The 13,985-nt window shown below is 53.3% G+C and overlaps 4 protein-coding genes across 4 annotated transcripts; all 4 read right to left on the reverse strand.

The window, feature by feature from the left end:
* Nucleotides 1–1,387: 1,387 nt before the first annotated feature.
* On the reverse strand, nt 1,388–2,719 carry BDP81DRAFT_445280 (uncharacterized protein; the record flags this gene model as incomplete). Its single annotated transcript, XM_060591932.1, has 3 exons — nt 1,388–2,111; nt 2,194–2,421; nt 2,640–2,719. The coding sequence occupies 3 exons, from the start codon at nt 2,717–2,719 to the stop codon at nt 1,388–1,390; spliced, it is 1,032 nt and encodes a 343-aa protein (XP_060450498.1).
* A 1,159-nt stretch (nt 2,720–3,878) lies between these two features.
* BDP81DRAFT_389550 (cytochrome P450) lies at nt 3,879–5,958 on the reverse strand (the record flags this gene model as incomplete). Its single annotated transcript, XM_060587276.1, has 3 exons — nt 3,879–5,610; nt 5,680–5,776; nt 5,835–5,958. 3 exons carry the CDS (start codon nt 5,956–5,958, stop codon nt 3,879–3,881), a joined length of 1,953 nt encoding a protein of 650 aa, XP_060450499.1.
* Nucleotides 5,959–8,900: 2,942 nt separating this feature from the next.
* BDP81DRAFT_389552 (neutral/alkaline non-lysosomal ceramidase) lies at nt 8,901–11,284 on the reverse strand (the record flags this gene model as incomplete). The annotated part of the gene is made up of 2 exons (XM_060587277.1): nt 8,901–9,486; nt 9,537–11,284. 2 exons carry the CDS (start codon nt 11,282–11,284, stop codon nt 8,901–8,903), a joined length of 2,334 nt encoding a protein of 777 aa, XP_060450500.1.
* A 331-nt stretch (nt 11,285–11,615) lies between these two features.
* On the reverse strand, nt 11,616–13,672 carry BDP81DRAFT_339508 (uncharacterized protein; the record flags this gene model as incomplete). The annotated part of the gene is made up of 5 exons (XM_060586005.1): nt 11,616–12,094; nt 12,168–12,560; nt 12,614–12,920; nt 13,031–13,269; nt 13,343–13,672. The coding sequence occupies 5 exons, from the start codon at nt 13,670–13,672 to the stop codon at nt 11,909–11,911; spliced, it is 1,455 nt and encodes a 484-aa protein (XP_060450501.1). The 3' UTR covers nt 11,616–11,908.
* Nucleotides 13,673–13,985: the final 313 nt, after the last annotated feature.

A 13,985-nucleotide genomic window follows, 5' to 3' on the forward strand; every position in this document is an offset into this window, starting at 1 on the left:
AGCGTTGATGGTTTTCGCCTCTTTTCTCGCTAATTGCATTAGCGGCGTTTTGATTGGCTGGCCGGCTGCCGGGATGGTCCGGGTGTTTGGATGTTCCTTAGGTAAGCGCGTGGGGGAGCTCACATATGCCCGTCATCAAACCAGAGTATGCGAATAACTATAATGAGACTAGATGACCTATAACCGTAGCCCTTCTCTGCCGGGAATGGGTTATTTAAGAGTATTCGCCACACGATAATTCAGTCTCAAGCACCGTCAAGTGTAGTTAATGCGTGACAGTCGCGCAGAATCTATTCCTCACTCTTGGAGATATCTAGTCAGCCGAGGATGGCCATGGTGGATGGACCTCTGTGAAGACTGCCATCCATCACTTTCCCTCTAAGCGTCACGTGCTATAATCGCTGTCGATGTCGTGAAACTTTGAGTTGGGATACTACACCTGAAGGTCCTATTCGACCAACCATCTCATCTCTCCACACGACTATATAACCACCTCCAGCGCGGATGTACATCACTGGTGCTTGTAAGAAGCAGAGAGTAGCCGTGACCTAATGTCTTTGGTCGCACTTCCAATCGCGTTGAACAATGCTCTCGATGCCTGATTTCTTCTCGGTAGTCAGCAGAAGCTGCAGGACGTAATCATGGACCAAGATAGAGGCCGGCTCTTGGCACTGTAGTCTGCAACCACACACCCAAAGTGTCCAGGCTGTCATTGTACCTTATTGTACGTCTGGTCACCAAGAGGTAAAGCGTACGTAGAGAGAGCATCTGACAATGGGGTAGAACTTCAAAAGCAGTATATTTCCTCATGTCATCTCTCACGACTTCTACAAGGGCAAAGCACCCAAAGCAGCCTCAGCGCCCTACCTCCCAGATCCAATATGGAGAATCTGTCGACGTGTTTCCCATCACAAGGGAAACTCTGCCGCCCACCCGCCAATGTCCATAACGCTATAACTGAAAAACACTACAATGGTAGGGAAGGCAACAAGATTCCAATCCCATGAGAATAAGCAAACAAGTCGCACCCAGTCCCAGAAACGAAAGCCGCCGCAGTAGGAAGAAGACCGACGAACCAAGCCAAGGGGACTGACTGAATTCTCCGGAAATCAGACGATGTTGGCCATCATTTCGAGAATCCTAATCACAAATTGAAAAAGGTATCAGCCAAACAGCCACGTATGACGCCGATGAAACGCCCAGAACGCCGCCATTGAGTGACAAGAAAGAAAGAAGCAAGGCGCCTAGTTTGACGCGGCACGAGTGTTCAAACAACGCTGTCACGAGGTTTCCGTCCAGGTCTTCCTCTTGTGCGTCGCGGGCTGCTGGGAGGAGTCCCACGTGCTCGAGGAGGTCGAGGAAACGTCGTTTTCCGAGCAGATGGGTACTACTTCTTCAGCACGGCATCGTAGAGGCTTACAAGCCCGGTGATGGCAGCACCGGTCAAGATGCCCTTCCACTCTCCATACAGAGCGCCGTTGATGCGGTCGATCGAGTTCTCATTGATCCAGCCGCCAAAGTTGACCTTTTGGGCGTAGACAACGAACGAGATCAAAGCCTTGACGATGCTGAAGACCAAGGGGTCGACATTGTACTCAACGGTCGACGACTTGCGGCCGCGAGGCTGGGGATGGCTCGCCGCGCTCAGGTTGTAAAAGTACCCAAACAGGGAGGGGATGAGGACAGAGGTGAGAGTCCACAAGGTGACGGGCGACCAGAAGGACGAGGTCACGAACAGGAAGGCGTCAGGCACGTAGACGGGGTAGAAGTTGGTGCCCAGGGCCGGAATCGCGGGGATGGTGAAGGCGTAGCGAAGGGGCAGGACCTCGGCTCTCAGGTTCCACGCCTCAAATGCGGCCACAGTGAAGAGCACCGATGTGACGGTTGACAAAGAGGAGCGCACGGCTTGGGTGCCCTCCTGGATGCCGGACTGGTCGTAGAGCTCTGTCGCGCGCTCGCGCAGGGCGACAGTGTGACGGTCGACGGCCTCGGCGACATCAGCAGGCGTCGCGGGCAGAGGAATACGGCTCGCAAGAGAGAGGTTGCGGGCGGGAGTTCGCGTCGCCAGTGCGGTGGAGAAAGCAGGCTCCGGGCTCGAAGATTCGGCTCTTCTGTGACGCGTGTTAGTCGCGATCCAGGGATGTAGATGACCTCTGAGGCGCATCGCGTAAAGGGTGAGCAAATGTGGCTTACTCGGGTTCGGGCTCGGGCTGAAGCTCCTCGATGGCTCTCGTCGTCCTGCGACGCGTAGACTTGACGAGATCGGTCAAGGGAGCTTCCCTCTTGACGGGTGAGCCGGCAGCCTTGGAGCGACTGGTATAGTAGCCTGCGAGCTTGGGGTTTTGGGAGAACTGAATTGTGTTCTCGGCGAGGTATTCATCGAGAGTGACTTCCAAGTCGGCCTTTTTCTGATTCTCGTACCTGAAAGCAGCGCGTTGTTAGCCTTTTCTTGCTTGGTCTGAATAGCATCGTGGGCCATTCTGCGACAGCTCGACGCGCCTCAATCAGCCTTGACGCCGGTCGCAATCGACGCGACAGCAGCGCACGCCCAGCCCGAGTGCGACTTGCAGGGTAATAAGAAGCCCGTCACAGCTGCATAAAGTTCGCGTCCGTGGAGAAAATCATAGGAAAATGCTCACCCAGTAAGTCCGGTCAGCTCGGCAATCTCGACGAGGTCGCTCTTCCGCTGCCTCGCCAACCACGAGTTTGCGCCCGACATTGTTTGGTGATTCAAACGGGGTAAATGTTAATCAAAAAGGGTATCAGATGAATCGCGCAGACTCGGCGACTCGAGCGGATCGATTACAGAGATGTCTTTGTAGAAGAATTGCAGTGAATGCAGGGCAGATTGTCCTTTAGTAGTGGGAACTACTTTGAAAGGGTGACGGTTTTGGAGGGGCAGTTGGATGGATGCGGTGGTGATAACGGCAACGATAGCTGGGCTGAAGAGCTAGGTTGTAACTTGTAAGGGTCGGGTCCAGGTGAGGTGTGATTAACGTGTGGATTTTGGGGGGTTCTACGGGGTAAAATGGTCGAAGCGCCCGGGGGGGTTGTTTACCTTCCTCGGTCCCTTGCTGTGGTCCTACGGGAAGTGACGCAACGGGATTTCCATCGCTGTGAGATGACTGCTGCCGTGAGTCGTGACTGCTCCAGCTGGTGTCGCTGCAGCGTGCAAGTGTGCTGATGCCCTCTGATGCGCGGGAGGAAAGGGGGTGTCCAGTGCCATTGTGGACGTGGACATTGCGGCTGGTTTAGCGCGCTTTCCGTCCCCTCTCCCCTCTCCCGGGAGCGGCAGAAGCACTGGAGGTGGGCTCCCGTCCTGAAGAGCACCGGGTGACGGTAAGTGAATGTCACCATTGACGGCCGCAGCCAATCAGACCCACCTACGCTGTCCGAATAAGGCAAGGCATGTAAACAAACGGTTTAGTGATCTCCCGCTGATAAAGGAGATGCCAAATACACGCATGTCAAGCAAGCACCCTGTTCAGCAAAGATGATGCGAGGATATTCACGGGAACACGTGGCCTTTCTCTCTCTCACACACTTCCAGTATACTGAACGCGAAGTTGTCAACACCTTGAAGCCTCTCGCGATCAACATGAGCTGCCGGGACAACCAAAACATCCCAGCCAATCAACCACCTCACCACCATCTTACACATGCTCAACTCGATGACCTGCTGATAGGTTGAATTCTCAGATTAATTGCCATTTTAGCCTCAGTTTCATGCACATGGAACTCCAACCCTTCTCCCCGCCTTGTACCCTGCCGAGTATTCCCATATATCCATCCGAGAATAAGTACTATACAGTTTCGAAGACAGCATCCCACCACGAGCCAGGCCAAGGCCACCCCCAGCTACTATCACTGGTTCCATTCTAAACCGAGTCAACAATGTCGACAAACCTTTCCTCGCCTCTCGGGACAATCCGAATAGGCACAGTCATCCCCTGAGGCAACTTCAGCGTCAACATCGTCGACGCCTTCTTCACAGTCTCTCGGCACTTGTCCTGCGCCTTCTTATACAGCTTCCGCCTCTCCTCCGGACCCATGGCCTCCACCTCGGCGTCCGAAGCCCACTCGTCCACCGCCAGCTCAAGACTGTGCCGCTGAAACACGACGGACAGCGCAGCAATGATTTCGACCTGCGCGATCCGCCGCCCCAGACACGACCGCGGCCCGTCCGAGAAGGGCACGTAGGACCCCCGCACCGGCCGGAACATCTTCTCGCTCGTGTCCGAGCCCCTGTACCCGCCGTAATCCTCCTCCGCATCACCGCCGCCGCCGCTCTTGACCTCGGCCGCCGTCTTGGAGCTGGCTCTGTACCACCGTTCCGGCGCGTAGTCATCCAGGTCGTGGTCCGCACCCGAAATCTTGCTCGGCTTCGACGGCCAGTTCCGCGGGTTACGGTGCGCCGACACCCCCACAATGGAGATACTTGCCCCCTTTGGCAAGACGTACTTCTCCCCGTCCAGCGTGATGATGCCGTCGCCTTCCGGGCTGACCTTTTTGGGAATCTCTACCACCGCCGGTGTCATCCGCAGCGTCTCGTTCATGCAGGCACCCAGCATGGACGCCAGCATCGGGTTGACCATGCTCTCGTAGTTCCACGTGCTCGGATCACTGTTGCCAAAGATGCCGTCGATATCTTTCTGGAGCTGTCGCTGCACGGCCGGGTTGCAGGCAATCTCAATCAGACCAAAGTGCATCGCGTTCGCCGTCGTCTCGTGGCCAGCGACTAACATGATGAAGGCGTTACCCGAGATTTCCGATCTGGACAGCTGAGGGATCTTGGACTCCTTGCCCTTTGACAGCTTCCCGTTGATACCCCCGTTGGCATCGGCTCCGTCCCCGTATTTCGATCTCACAAGCTGGCCCATGAGGTCCATGCCGGCGTCGCTGTGGTCGCCGTTCTGCAGATCCTCAATCTTGTCCTGCATCAGCTCGTCAATGTACTGAACATAGTTGTCGTGCGAGTCAATGGCCTGCTTCGTATACTTGAAGGGCAGCAACTTTAGAATCTTGTGCGGCACCAATAACAGAACCAAGATATGCTCCAGCATCTCAGCAATGGCATCGGCAAAGCTCATTGTGTGTCCCGGGGCCGCCTCGAGCGAGCTGTACTTTGTGAGCTTCGGGTCCGCCCCCTCGGCGAGCGACTGTCCCGGCCAGAGCAGGCGCATTCCGAACCCCACGTAGCTGATAATGTTGAGGGCGAGCCGCATCGTATCGTGATCCAACGTCTGGATAGTCTCCTTGCTCTTCTCCCCGGCCGTGCCCAGCCACTTGCGCGTCATGCTCTGTGCCTGCTTGATCGACTCGGCAAAAACGAGGGAGGCGTTCTTCTCGTTAAAGGTCGCGGATGTCACCTTGCGGTGCATGCGCCAGACGGCGCCCTCGGTGGTCAGGACATTGTCGCCAAACTGCTTCAGAATGGCGTAAGTCTCGACTAGCTTTGGGAACTTTTCGCGCTGCTGTGTGATCTGGTGGATGGCTTCGGCGCTGTCGGTCAGGATGAGAATTTGGAAGGGCGATACGACCATAAAAGTCTCGCCGATGCGTGCGAAGGGCTTGTGAAGTAGATTATAGGACCAATTCGGTATGAGGACTCTATTCGCAAGGCATTGGTATCAGCAGGGGGGCCCGCAATGGACGGTGCAGTCCAGTCAGGGAACTAACTCGAGCCAGTTTTCCCACCAAGATTTAGGTAATGACTTGATGATGGGTAGCCAGAACTCGTGTGTGAGCTGCCATATTATTGAAAAGGGTGACGCGGCTTTGGCACAGTCAGTTCCTGATATAATGGGAATATGGTTGTATCTTTGAACACGTACGGGTGACGACATATGGCAGGCCAACTTTCTTTGCTTCTGCTATATTGCGCTGTAGACCGGAGGCGTAGGCATATACGCCGTAGGCGACCACAGCTGCAGCGAGCACAAAGACTGATGATACCATGATGATGCCAAGTGCTCTGGGAGCATCGAAATGGCGAGAGGTTGCCTAGGGGTCGACGACAGCACGAGGATATCCCAAGTGAAGTCTTATGATGACAATAGCTTGTCGCCCGTTGGATACAATTAGGTCAATGGGAGGAGGGGTTCGAGACCAGTCGAGGCCCGGGTCGGTTTGATAATCTCTAGAGCTTGTGCATCAAAACTGGGGGATGAATCCGATGCCAGCACAGCAATAACGGGATGCTATAAGATGTGGTATGCGTTAAGAAAGTCCCACGAGGACAAGAAGAAAAAGAGAAGGAATGCAGAACACAAAAAGAATTGTCACAGATCTGTCATGGAAGAAACAAAGGAAGGGCCGGAAACGTCGATGGGGTCGGGGTCCCATCTGGGAAAGCCCAAGGTGCAGGTAGGGGTCGAAGCTCTGGTTTCGGGTCTTGCGTCTCCGAAACTAGCAAATACCCCCCTACCCCATTGTGGCCCATCTCGTGGTTGAGTTGGAGTCTCGAGAAGGAGCCTAGCTTTATTAGCTTAAAAGAGACCCTTGTAATCTAGCTTCTTTTCTCCCATTTGCCAATTAGTAACATGCGATTCGTTGTGATGGAAATGCAGGTGAGGCTTTTGGGGGATAAAAGTATGAGCTGTCCGATACCTCAAGCAGCTACCCATGATATGTCGAAATGTGACGAAGAGGAGGGGGTGATGAAGAGCTTGTTTGCATCCCTTGGCCATGTGATCCCGCTGAGGTCCAACGTTGCCCATCGAGTTTGCTTCTCGAACAAATTAGAGGACGTCATCGTCAATGGGAATGGCTATTCGCAAAAGTCAAATTAGAGTTGTCAATTACCGAATACACAATCAACTCACATTCATCCATGCCGTGACACACCACCCACCGGCCACCGAGCTCGAGGTAGCTGCAGCGAGACACACTGGCCTGAGCTTGTTGGTTTCCAGCGGGGCGGGTCCAACTCCGCGCCGCGGAAGGAGTCGCTTCCTTGTTTCCTCCCCCCTAGATATGCTGCAAGCCGCTATTGGCGGCGGCATCTCACCACCCCTGGCTGGCAAAGTTGTCTCCTGCAGGAGCTGTGACAGCTGCATTCCAATGGGAGCATCCGCCGAATCAGGGGTGCTTGCCGACTGGGCAATCCGATCATATCAGACTCTTACGCAGTAGACGGTTCGGATAACCTACAGGACGAGAAGAGGGAGCAATCCGTAGTGTAAATATGTTGGTGGTCCGGAAACTCTTCGGCCGGTTCGACTGTTTGATCAAGAGACATGGCGGTGGGAGGCATGACTCCGAAGAGGGCACCCACTCACCCAAAGGGCCAAGACATGCACGGCGGGTGTCAGGTCGAGGCTTGTCTCGGCAGCGCCCGACGCGGGACCAGGGGTTCTTGTCGTTGACACAAAAATTCAAGAAGAAGCAATTATCTGAGGGAACCTCGAGGTTTCTGCGTACTTTACACTCCAAAGAGTTGATGTATGGTTTTCTCCGACTTTGCTGGTGACCAACCTGGACAGGATCGGGCTTTCAAGGGATGTCACCCGGTAACAGAGAAATATAAACGTCAGATGATTTCCCTGGTCAAGTCTGACTATCTCCAACATTAAGATGGGCTGGTAAGCCCATTACTACCAAGGAACCGAAGAAACGGCAGCACCGGGCGTTCCGGCTTCAAAGTGCACATGCCTATATATGAATATTCGTCAAGAAAAGCGATGCCGACGGGATCCCGACTCTGCGCGTCTTTACTCGGATTTTCATTTGCCGAACTCGAGGGCCTATCAAACTATAATTAATGATGTCCGCCATGAACTTCGGACTTACAACAACCTAGCTCTTTGAAAGAGTCAGCCGTATACTAAGTCCGTATACTAAGCTTTACCGGAGAAGCCCGTTGAACTAACTATATTGCGATGCCCTCAGTCTCACATTTATGCTATGGGACACTCACATAAGCTCTTTCTGCTCAGCCTCCTCCCAATTTCCTGCGTACATCCAGTTTAACCATTCAGCAAGGTAGGTATTCGCCGGAAATTATTATGTCATCGACCACAAGATCAGCGGGACGTCGTAGAAATGGCAGCCAACGGTGTCCGTATGAGTGACCGTCGGCCTTTACCCCCGTTCGTACGGAGTACAGGACCTAGCTATTCCGCCTATTCACTCTTCTTACCTACATATATCTGCTCTCGTGAGACTCCTTATATAGTCGTTTCTTCGCTAGATCGTCCTAAAACCAAAAAGCAGCATTCCTCCCTCGCTACTGAGACCCCCCCCCCCCCCCCCCCCCCCCCAACCGAAGATGCGTCTCACAACAACCACCGCCGCCGCCATCCTCCTCAGCGCAAGCGCCGCCCTCGCCCAAGCCTGCTCCCCAGGCTTCTCCTCGAACCGCAACCTCCCCCCCGGCGACTACGCCTGGCTCTTTGCAGACTACAGCGTCGACGACGTGGCCGGCTGCAGCAGCCGCTGCGCCCGCCAGTGCACCGCCCCGGGCAAGAGATACGGCGCCTGCATGGGCTGCGCGAGGTGGAAGGGCAACCGCCAGGGCATGATGGACCTCCCGCCGTGCAGCAAGCCCGTCACGACTGCGAATGATGACGGGGAGTACGAGTGTCACGGGTACGGTGACGGGTTCTGGAACTGTATTACGCTGTGCCCTCCCGGATATGAGGTACGTTTGACCCCGTTACCTTTTTGAAATGGATTTGCGAATGCTGATGATGACGTCCCGACTAGTCCAAGGATCTGGGTCGTTTTCAATAATCTCGAAGCCTCGAAAAACTGATAACATTCTTGAAAGCCGAGCCTTGTGCTCCTTGTGTGCTCTGCATAGCGCTGCTATTCACCTACAAAGACTCATGTAGAGCCATAAATCGCATGATTCCTCCTCCATAGTTTCCGAATGCGGCTCAAACTCCCGTAACCAGAACTCAGTGCAATTTGAACTGCCCGCTGACTCCTTCGAAATTTGTAATCTTGCCGCCCAGCGATTTGGAGTCTCCATAGTAGCGGAAGCGGTACGTCCCGGGCTTTGCGTCGCTCTCCGTCTCCCACACAATCTCAACCTCGCTTGTGGCGAGTATGTCACTCGTCCGCTTCCAGTGGAAGATCAGGTTCCAATCGTAATCAGTCCGTACGGTGTCCCATCTCTTGATGGCCCCCTTGTCTATGGTCAACCTCTCAACGGCTGCGTACGTCTGCTCCAGGCGCAAGTTGTTACGCGGGTTGGCTCCAACAAATGTGGCTCTCACGACGTCGCCAATGGTGTACTTGTCTTCGACATCAGTCTTGACGTCGCCGAAGCTGCGGAAAACGGGCGTGCCATCTCGAACTACTCCAGTGATGAAGCTCAGAGAGCGGTTGGTGTTGTCGGGAGGATAAGGTCCCCCGGCATGAGCAGGAGGTCCCTTGACGAAGGAAGCTCCCAAGATTGGAAGATAATTGAGAGTTCGGTTGATGTACGCATCCAGCGTGAAAGGACCATACAGAGTTGAAGCTCCCTCGTATCGTTGTATTCTGTCAAAGTTAGTCCTAAGCACCTTGGAGTGCTACAGCTGTGAGCTTACCCGTATTCCTGTGGCGTTGTAATGTAATGAGTGTAACTATTTGCTGGTCCTCCAATTACCACAACTGGCTTCGCATTAGTCTCTTCGGCAAACAAGGACTCGGCCTGGTGTTTGACAGCATCTTTCCATCGCCTTCCAGCCATAGTCGAAGCCTCGCCCGGGCTGACAATGATAATCAGCTGGCCGACTCTGAACGTTTGGATATCCACAATGTTTGGCGTCCATTGATATGGGTTGAACACTTCGCCAACATCAAGTAGGATAGGTTTGGGAGAATGACAAGCGACTTGGTCTTCCGTAGGTGCCTTCAACAGACCACCAACAACCTTCCACAGAGGGTTCGTATTAGTCGAATTTGAGTCGTGCTGGGTGAAGTCGAACGCCCCAGGACCATCAGACGTTCCCGCTGCGAAGGAGTAGCCCAACGCCGCAGGGCAGGTTCTCACTTCCGTTCCATTTGGAAGCTCAAAGTGGAACTCTGACATATTGTGGAAGGCATGGAATGATTTTACCCATGAGCCACGGACTCGCTGAGCCTTGGTACCCATGTCGTCGAATAGCCTCTTAGCAGCAGTGTACTGTCTCTTGCCGATCTCAAAGCAGGATGAGGCCCCGTTATCCTTCTCTCGGAATAATGGGCCTCTGGCGTGACACTTTTGGCTCTTCCCGTCGCTGCATGTGCTTGTTTTGAAGTCGCAAAGCTCGCCCGTATCCTCGCAAAAAGCGCCTAGCACATTTGGGCTGACATCGCCCACGTTGGCCTGAGAGAATCCAGCAACGAACCCCTTGGTTGCATCAGACGACTTTCGCATACTCTTCTCAAATAGCCACGCTGCGACTCCCTTGTTGTCTCCCGAAATGAGGGTGTTGTTACCGAGCATAGATGTGCCGTGGGTGGGAAACCATGTCAAGACACCGATGCTTTTGCCGTCTGACGCTCTTTGTAACTTTAATAATGTTAAGTCTTTTTCAACAGACCCGTCATTCTCAGCGCTGACGTTGTATTTGGCGCGTTCTTCTTCCGGGTTCGCAAGATACGAGTACAGGCTGCGGTTGATGTTCGCATCGGTAACCTTTGTTGAGCCAACACTTAGATGCCCCGGCTCTAGGCTTTCATGTGCGCGACGGATCGCCAACAAGGTACCGTCAACGATGGCTCTGTAACTCTGCTGGTCGAAGCCCTTGCTCGTGATTTGCGGAAGGAGATAGTTCAGCCAGGCGCCAGGGCCGGAGTGCGAGTGTGTCCCGGTCAGCGCCAGGTTGTGATGGCCGTACATGGAGTAGTCAAAGCCTAGCTCGGCAAGCCCGTGAAGAACACCATAGCGAACAGCTGTGTCTCCCGACTGTGTGTCCAGTACGAGATAGATGAACCTGTCGTTGCGTCGCTCAACACTTCCTACGATGAAAGCTCGGGCATATAGTCTCTGTCGAAGGCCAGTGCCAAGCTGTTTGGGGTCTGCGTAGCCCATCATGTTGATTTCCACAACCGGGCCGGTAATGTCGGCTCGGCCAGCACCGACAAGATACAAGTCATTGTCTGCATCGATGTCGGGTTGAGTAAAGGTACCGGGAAACCATTTTCCCGTATCGATGAAGCTGCCTCCTGGGGTATAAAGTCCGTAAACAACGAGAAATGATAGAATGAAGCCGACTACGCAAACTAGAGCTCTCCGGGAGCTCGGTGGGGAACTTGTTTGAGACGCCGCCGGCAAAGCGGGTCTCTTTTCGGCGTTCCGTTCTACAGGCATATCGTCTGAGCCTGGAAGAAATGGGGTATCAAAATAACATGGATGAAGTGAAGTGTAGAATATGAAGATGAGAATGGATCACGGGACAAAATAAGGTGTTAGCGTCAAGCCTTCGAGAGCTGTGCGCCGTCAGGCAGTTGCGACACGGAACGTCCGGCCGGACCTCTGTAAGGGAGGGGCGGACGAATGACGCACGCTGCACGAAATTGTTAGTGCACCCACGAACGCCAACTCTTACTCGGATGACTAACTCCGTTTTGAGTTGAACCTCCTTCTTAGATCAAGCTCGAAAATGTTTGGATGACATGGTTCAGCTTTTGAGGAAGATTCATGACCTTCAAGTACAGTCACACGCGAAGTAGTGGCTATCGGGGAGGCAACTTGCCACATTCATGAAAATAAATCATTACTAAGCGAGGGCGAAACATAGCTAAAGTCCGGAGTCTCAGGCGTAAAGAATTAAACTAAACATAAAGAAGATACAGATGGGTACTATATTTCAAAAGAAATGAAAGGCATTCGTGTTTCCGCAGGTTCCATCTCGCCTCCAATCACAGACGTTAGCATTCGGTATAGCATCAGATCAGCAACCCAACAAGAGTCGGGTAATGTTAAGCAGGGACCCTAGTAGTATTTGGGGTTCTTGGGGTCAGTCAAGTCGAAAATGACAGATGAGTGAGGTCGAGCGCCGCCGCGGTCACGAGTGAAGATGCTCTCAAAGTCGATGGATCTGTTGAAGCTGAGGCTTCCATCAGGGAGGATATCGAGCCAGTGACCCTTGTAATCTCCAGGGGTGTTGACGATGGAAATCTATCACACATCATATGTTAGTAAAAACCTGTGTACAGGAATGTAAAACATGAACGAGTAACGCGAGACTCACATCACCACCCTGCACAAAGTATCCAGTGACGAGCAGGTTCTTCTTATCCGGGCTGATCTTGACGTAGTGAGGTCCGATGATTGGCTGCGTCTCGTTGGGGTCATCCAGTCTCTTGACGTTGTTCAAGTCGGAGATGTCGAGCGCTGCAACGTGGTTGCCCAGAGTGATGGTGAAGTATGCAAATTTGCCGTCATCGGTAATGTCCGAGTAGATGGCCAATGAGTCCTTGGCCTTGGCGCCCAGGTCAAAGAGCAGCTCAGCAACGCCTTTCTTTCCAGATGAATCACGGCGGAACGGGTAGATGATCCAGACTTGGCCAGGGCCGACAGCGGTGGCAATAGCAGCACTCTCGGGGTTGCCTGGGATGAACTTGACATCTTGAATACCCAGACCCTGGAAAGCATTAGATCGGCATGGTTCATGTTGATGTGAATGGAGATACTTACGGCGGGGATCGTAATGGTCGAGATGATAGTCCTATCGGACAAATTCCAGAGGCGAAGGGTGCTTGCTTTCTGAATTCCCAAAGTCGGCTTGAGGATGGTAATAGGCACGACAAAATCAGAGGTCAAGATGATTCCCTTGTTGAAATCCACAGCCAGGCCATGGGGACTGAACTGCTCGCCGAGAATATTGAGCGTTCCAGCGACATCCTCTGGCCATTCATGGATAATATCGCCCTCTGCGTTGGTCTCGACGAGGCGGCCGGGAGAAGTGCCAACAGCACTGCCCATGTATGTGATGAAGAAACCACTAGTCGCGCCAGAACGTCAGTATTTCTCATGTTACTTGGGACCATTCTGACATGAGAGAAATCAGAGCAAGAGCATAATTGGAGACAAGTAGCAAGGTCAGTGACTTACCCCTCTGGCTTGGCGCGGATCTCGTCGACAATGGAACTCAGCAGAGCTCGGTTGGACTTCTTGAACTTGGGTGCGTAAGGGTTGGAGACATCGAAGTAGAAGGCCGTGTCCTGGGTCTTGAGCAAAGACAGCAGACCGCCTCCGATGAGTGTCTTCCCATCGAGGGAGCTGCCCAGGTGATGAGGAGAGTTTCCGCTCGTGGGCACATCAGTCAGAGCAATGATCTGACCAAAAGTGTCCTAACAGGCGAGAGTAAAAGTAAGTATTGCTCAACACGCTGGGTTTGGAAGTCAAGTTAGAGGCATAACTCACATCGTCCAAACTGGCAGTGACCAAGAAGTCCTTGTGGATATTGTCACCAGCTCCAGTCCAAAAGTAACCAATCTTCTTCGGCTTGATGTTGGCGCCGGTGAAAGGAGGGCTCTCGAGAGGAGGCGTCGGAATCTGAAGAATGGGGAGAGGAGGAGCGTTGGAGGCCAAAGGCTCCGTGACTCCCGGGATGGAAGGAATCAGGGGAGGCAAACTGAGCCCTAGAGGACTTCTCTTGCTGGCAGGAGTGTAGTCGTTGCCATTGACTGGCCCTGCTGCCGCCGGAGACAGCAGGAAGCCCGTGAGAGCTGCGAGGGAGATCTTGGAAAGCATCCTAAGGTAATTGAGCTGCTGGTAACAGTTTGCTGAAACAAAGTTGTCTGGTTGCTTGAAGATGTTCCTAACACCAAATTGCTGGCTCTTGTCTATTGTTCTTATACTCCATCATGAGCTGCAAGAAGCGTGGCCTTACAAGCCGCATCTCTCCTCTGTACGTGATCTCACCTAGAAATCACATCATGAAGCCAATAAACCTCATCATCTACGCTATTATGAAGAATGAGTATGCCGTGAACCAAGACGATAATCAAGATGCACCCAAGAGAACTTTCCCAGAGTCATGCAGCACAGGAGAGATTCCTGAACA

Source organism: Colletotrichum phormii, assembly GCF_030913505.1.
Source record: "Colletotrichum phormii strain CBS 102054 chromosome Unknown BDP81scaffold_2, whole genome shotgun sequence".
Lineage (NCBI taxonomy): Eukaryota > Fungi > Ascomycota > Sordariomycetes > Glomerellales > Glomerellaceae > Colletotrichum > Colletotrichum phormii.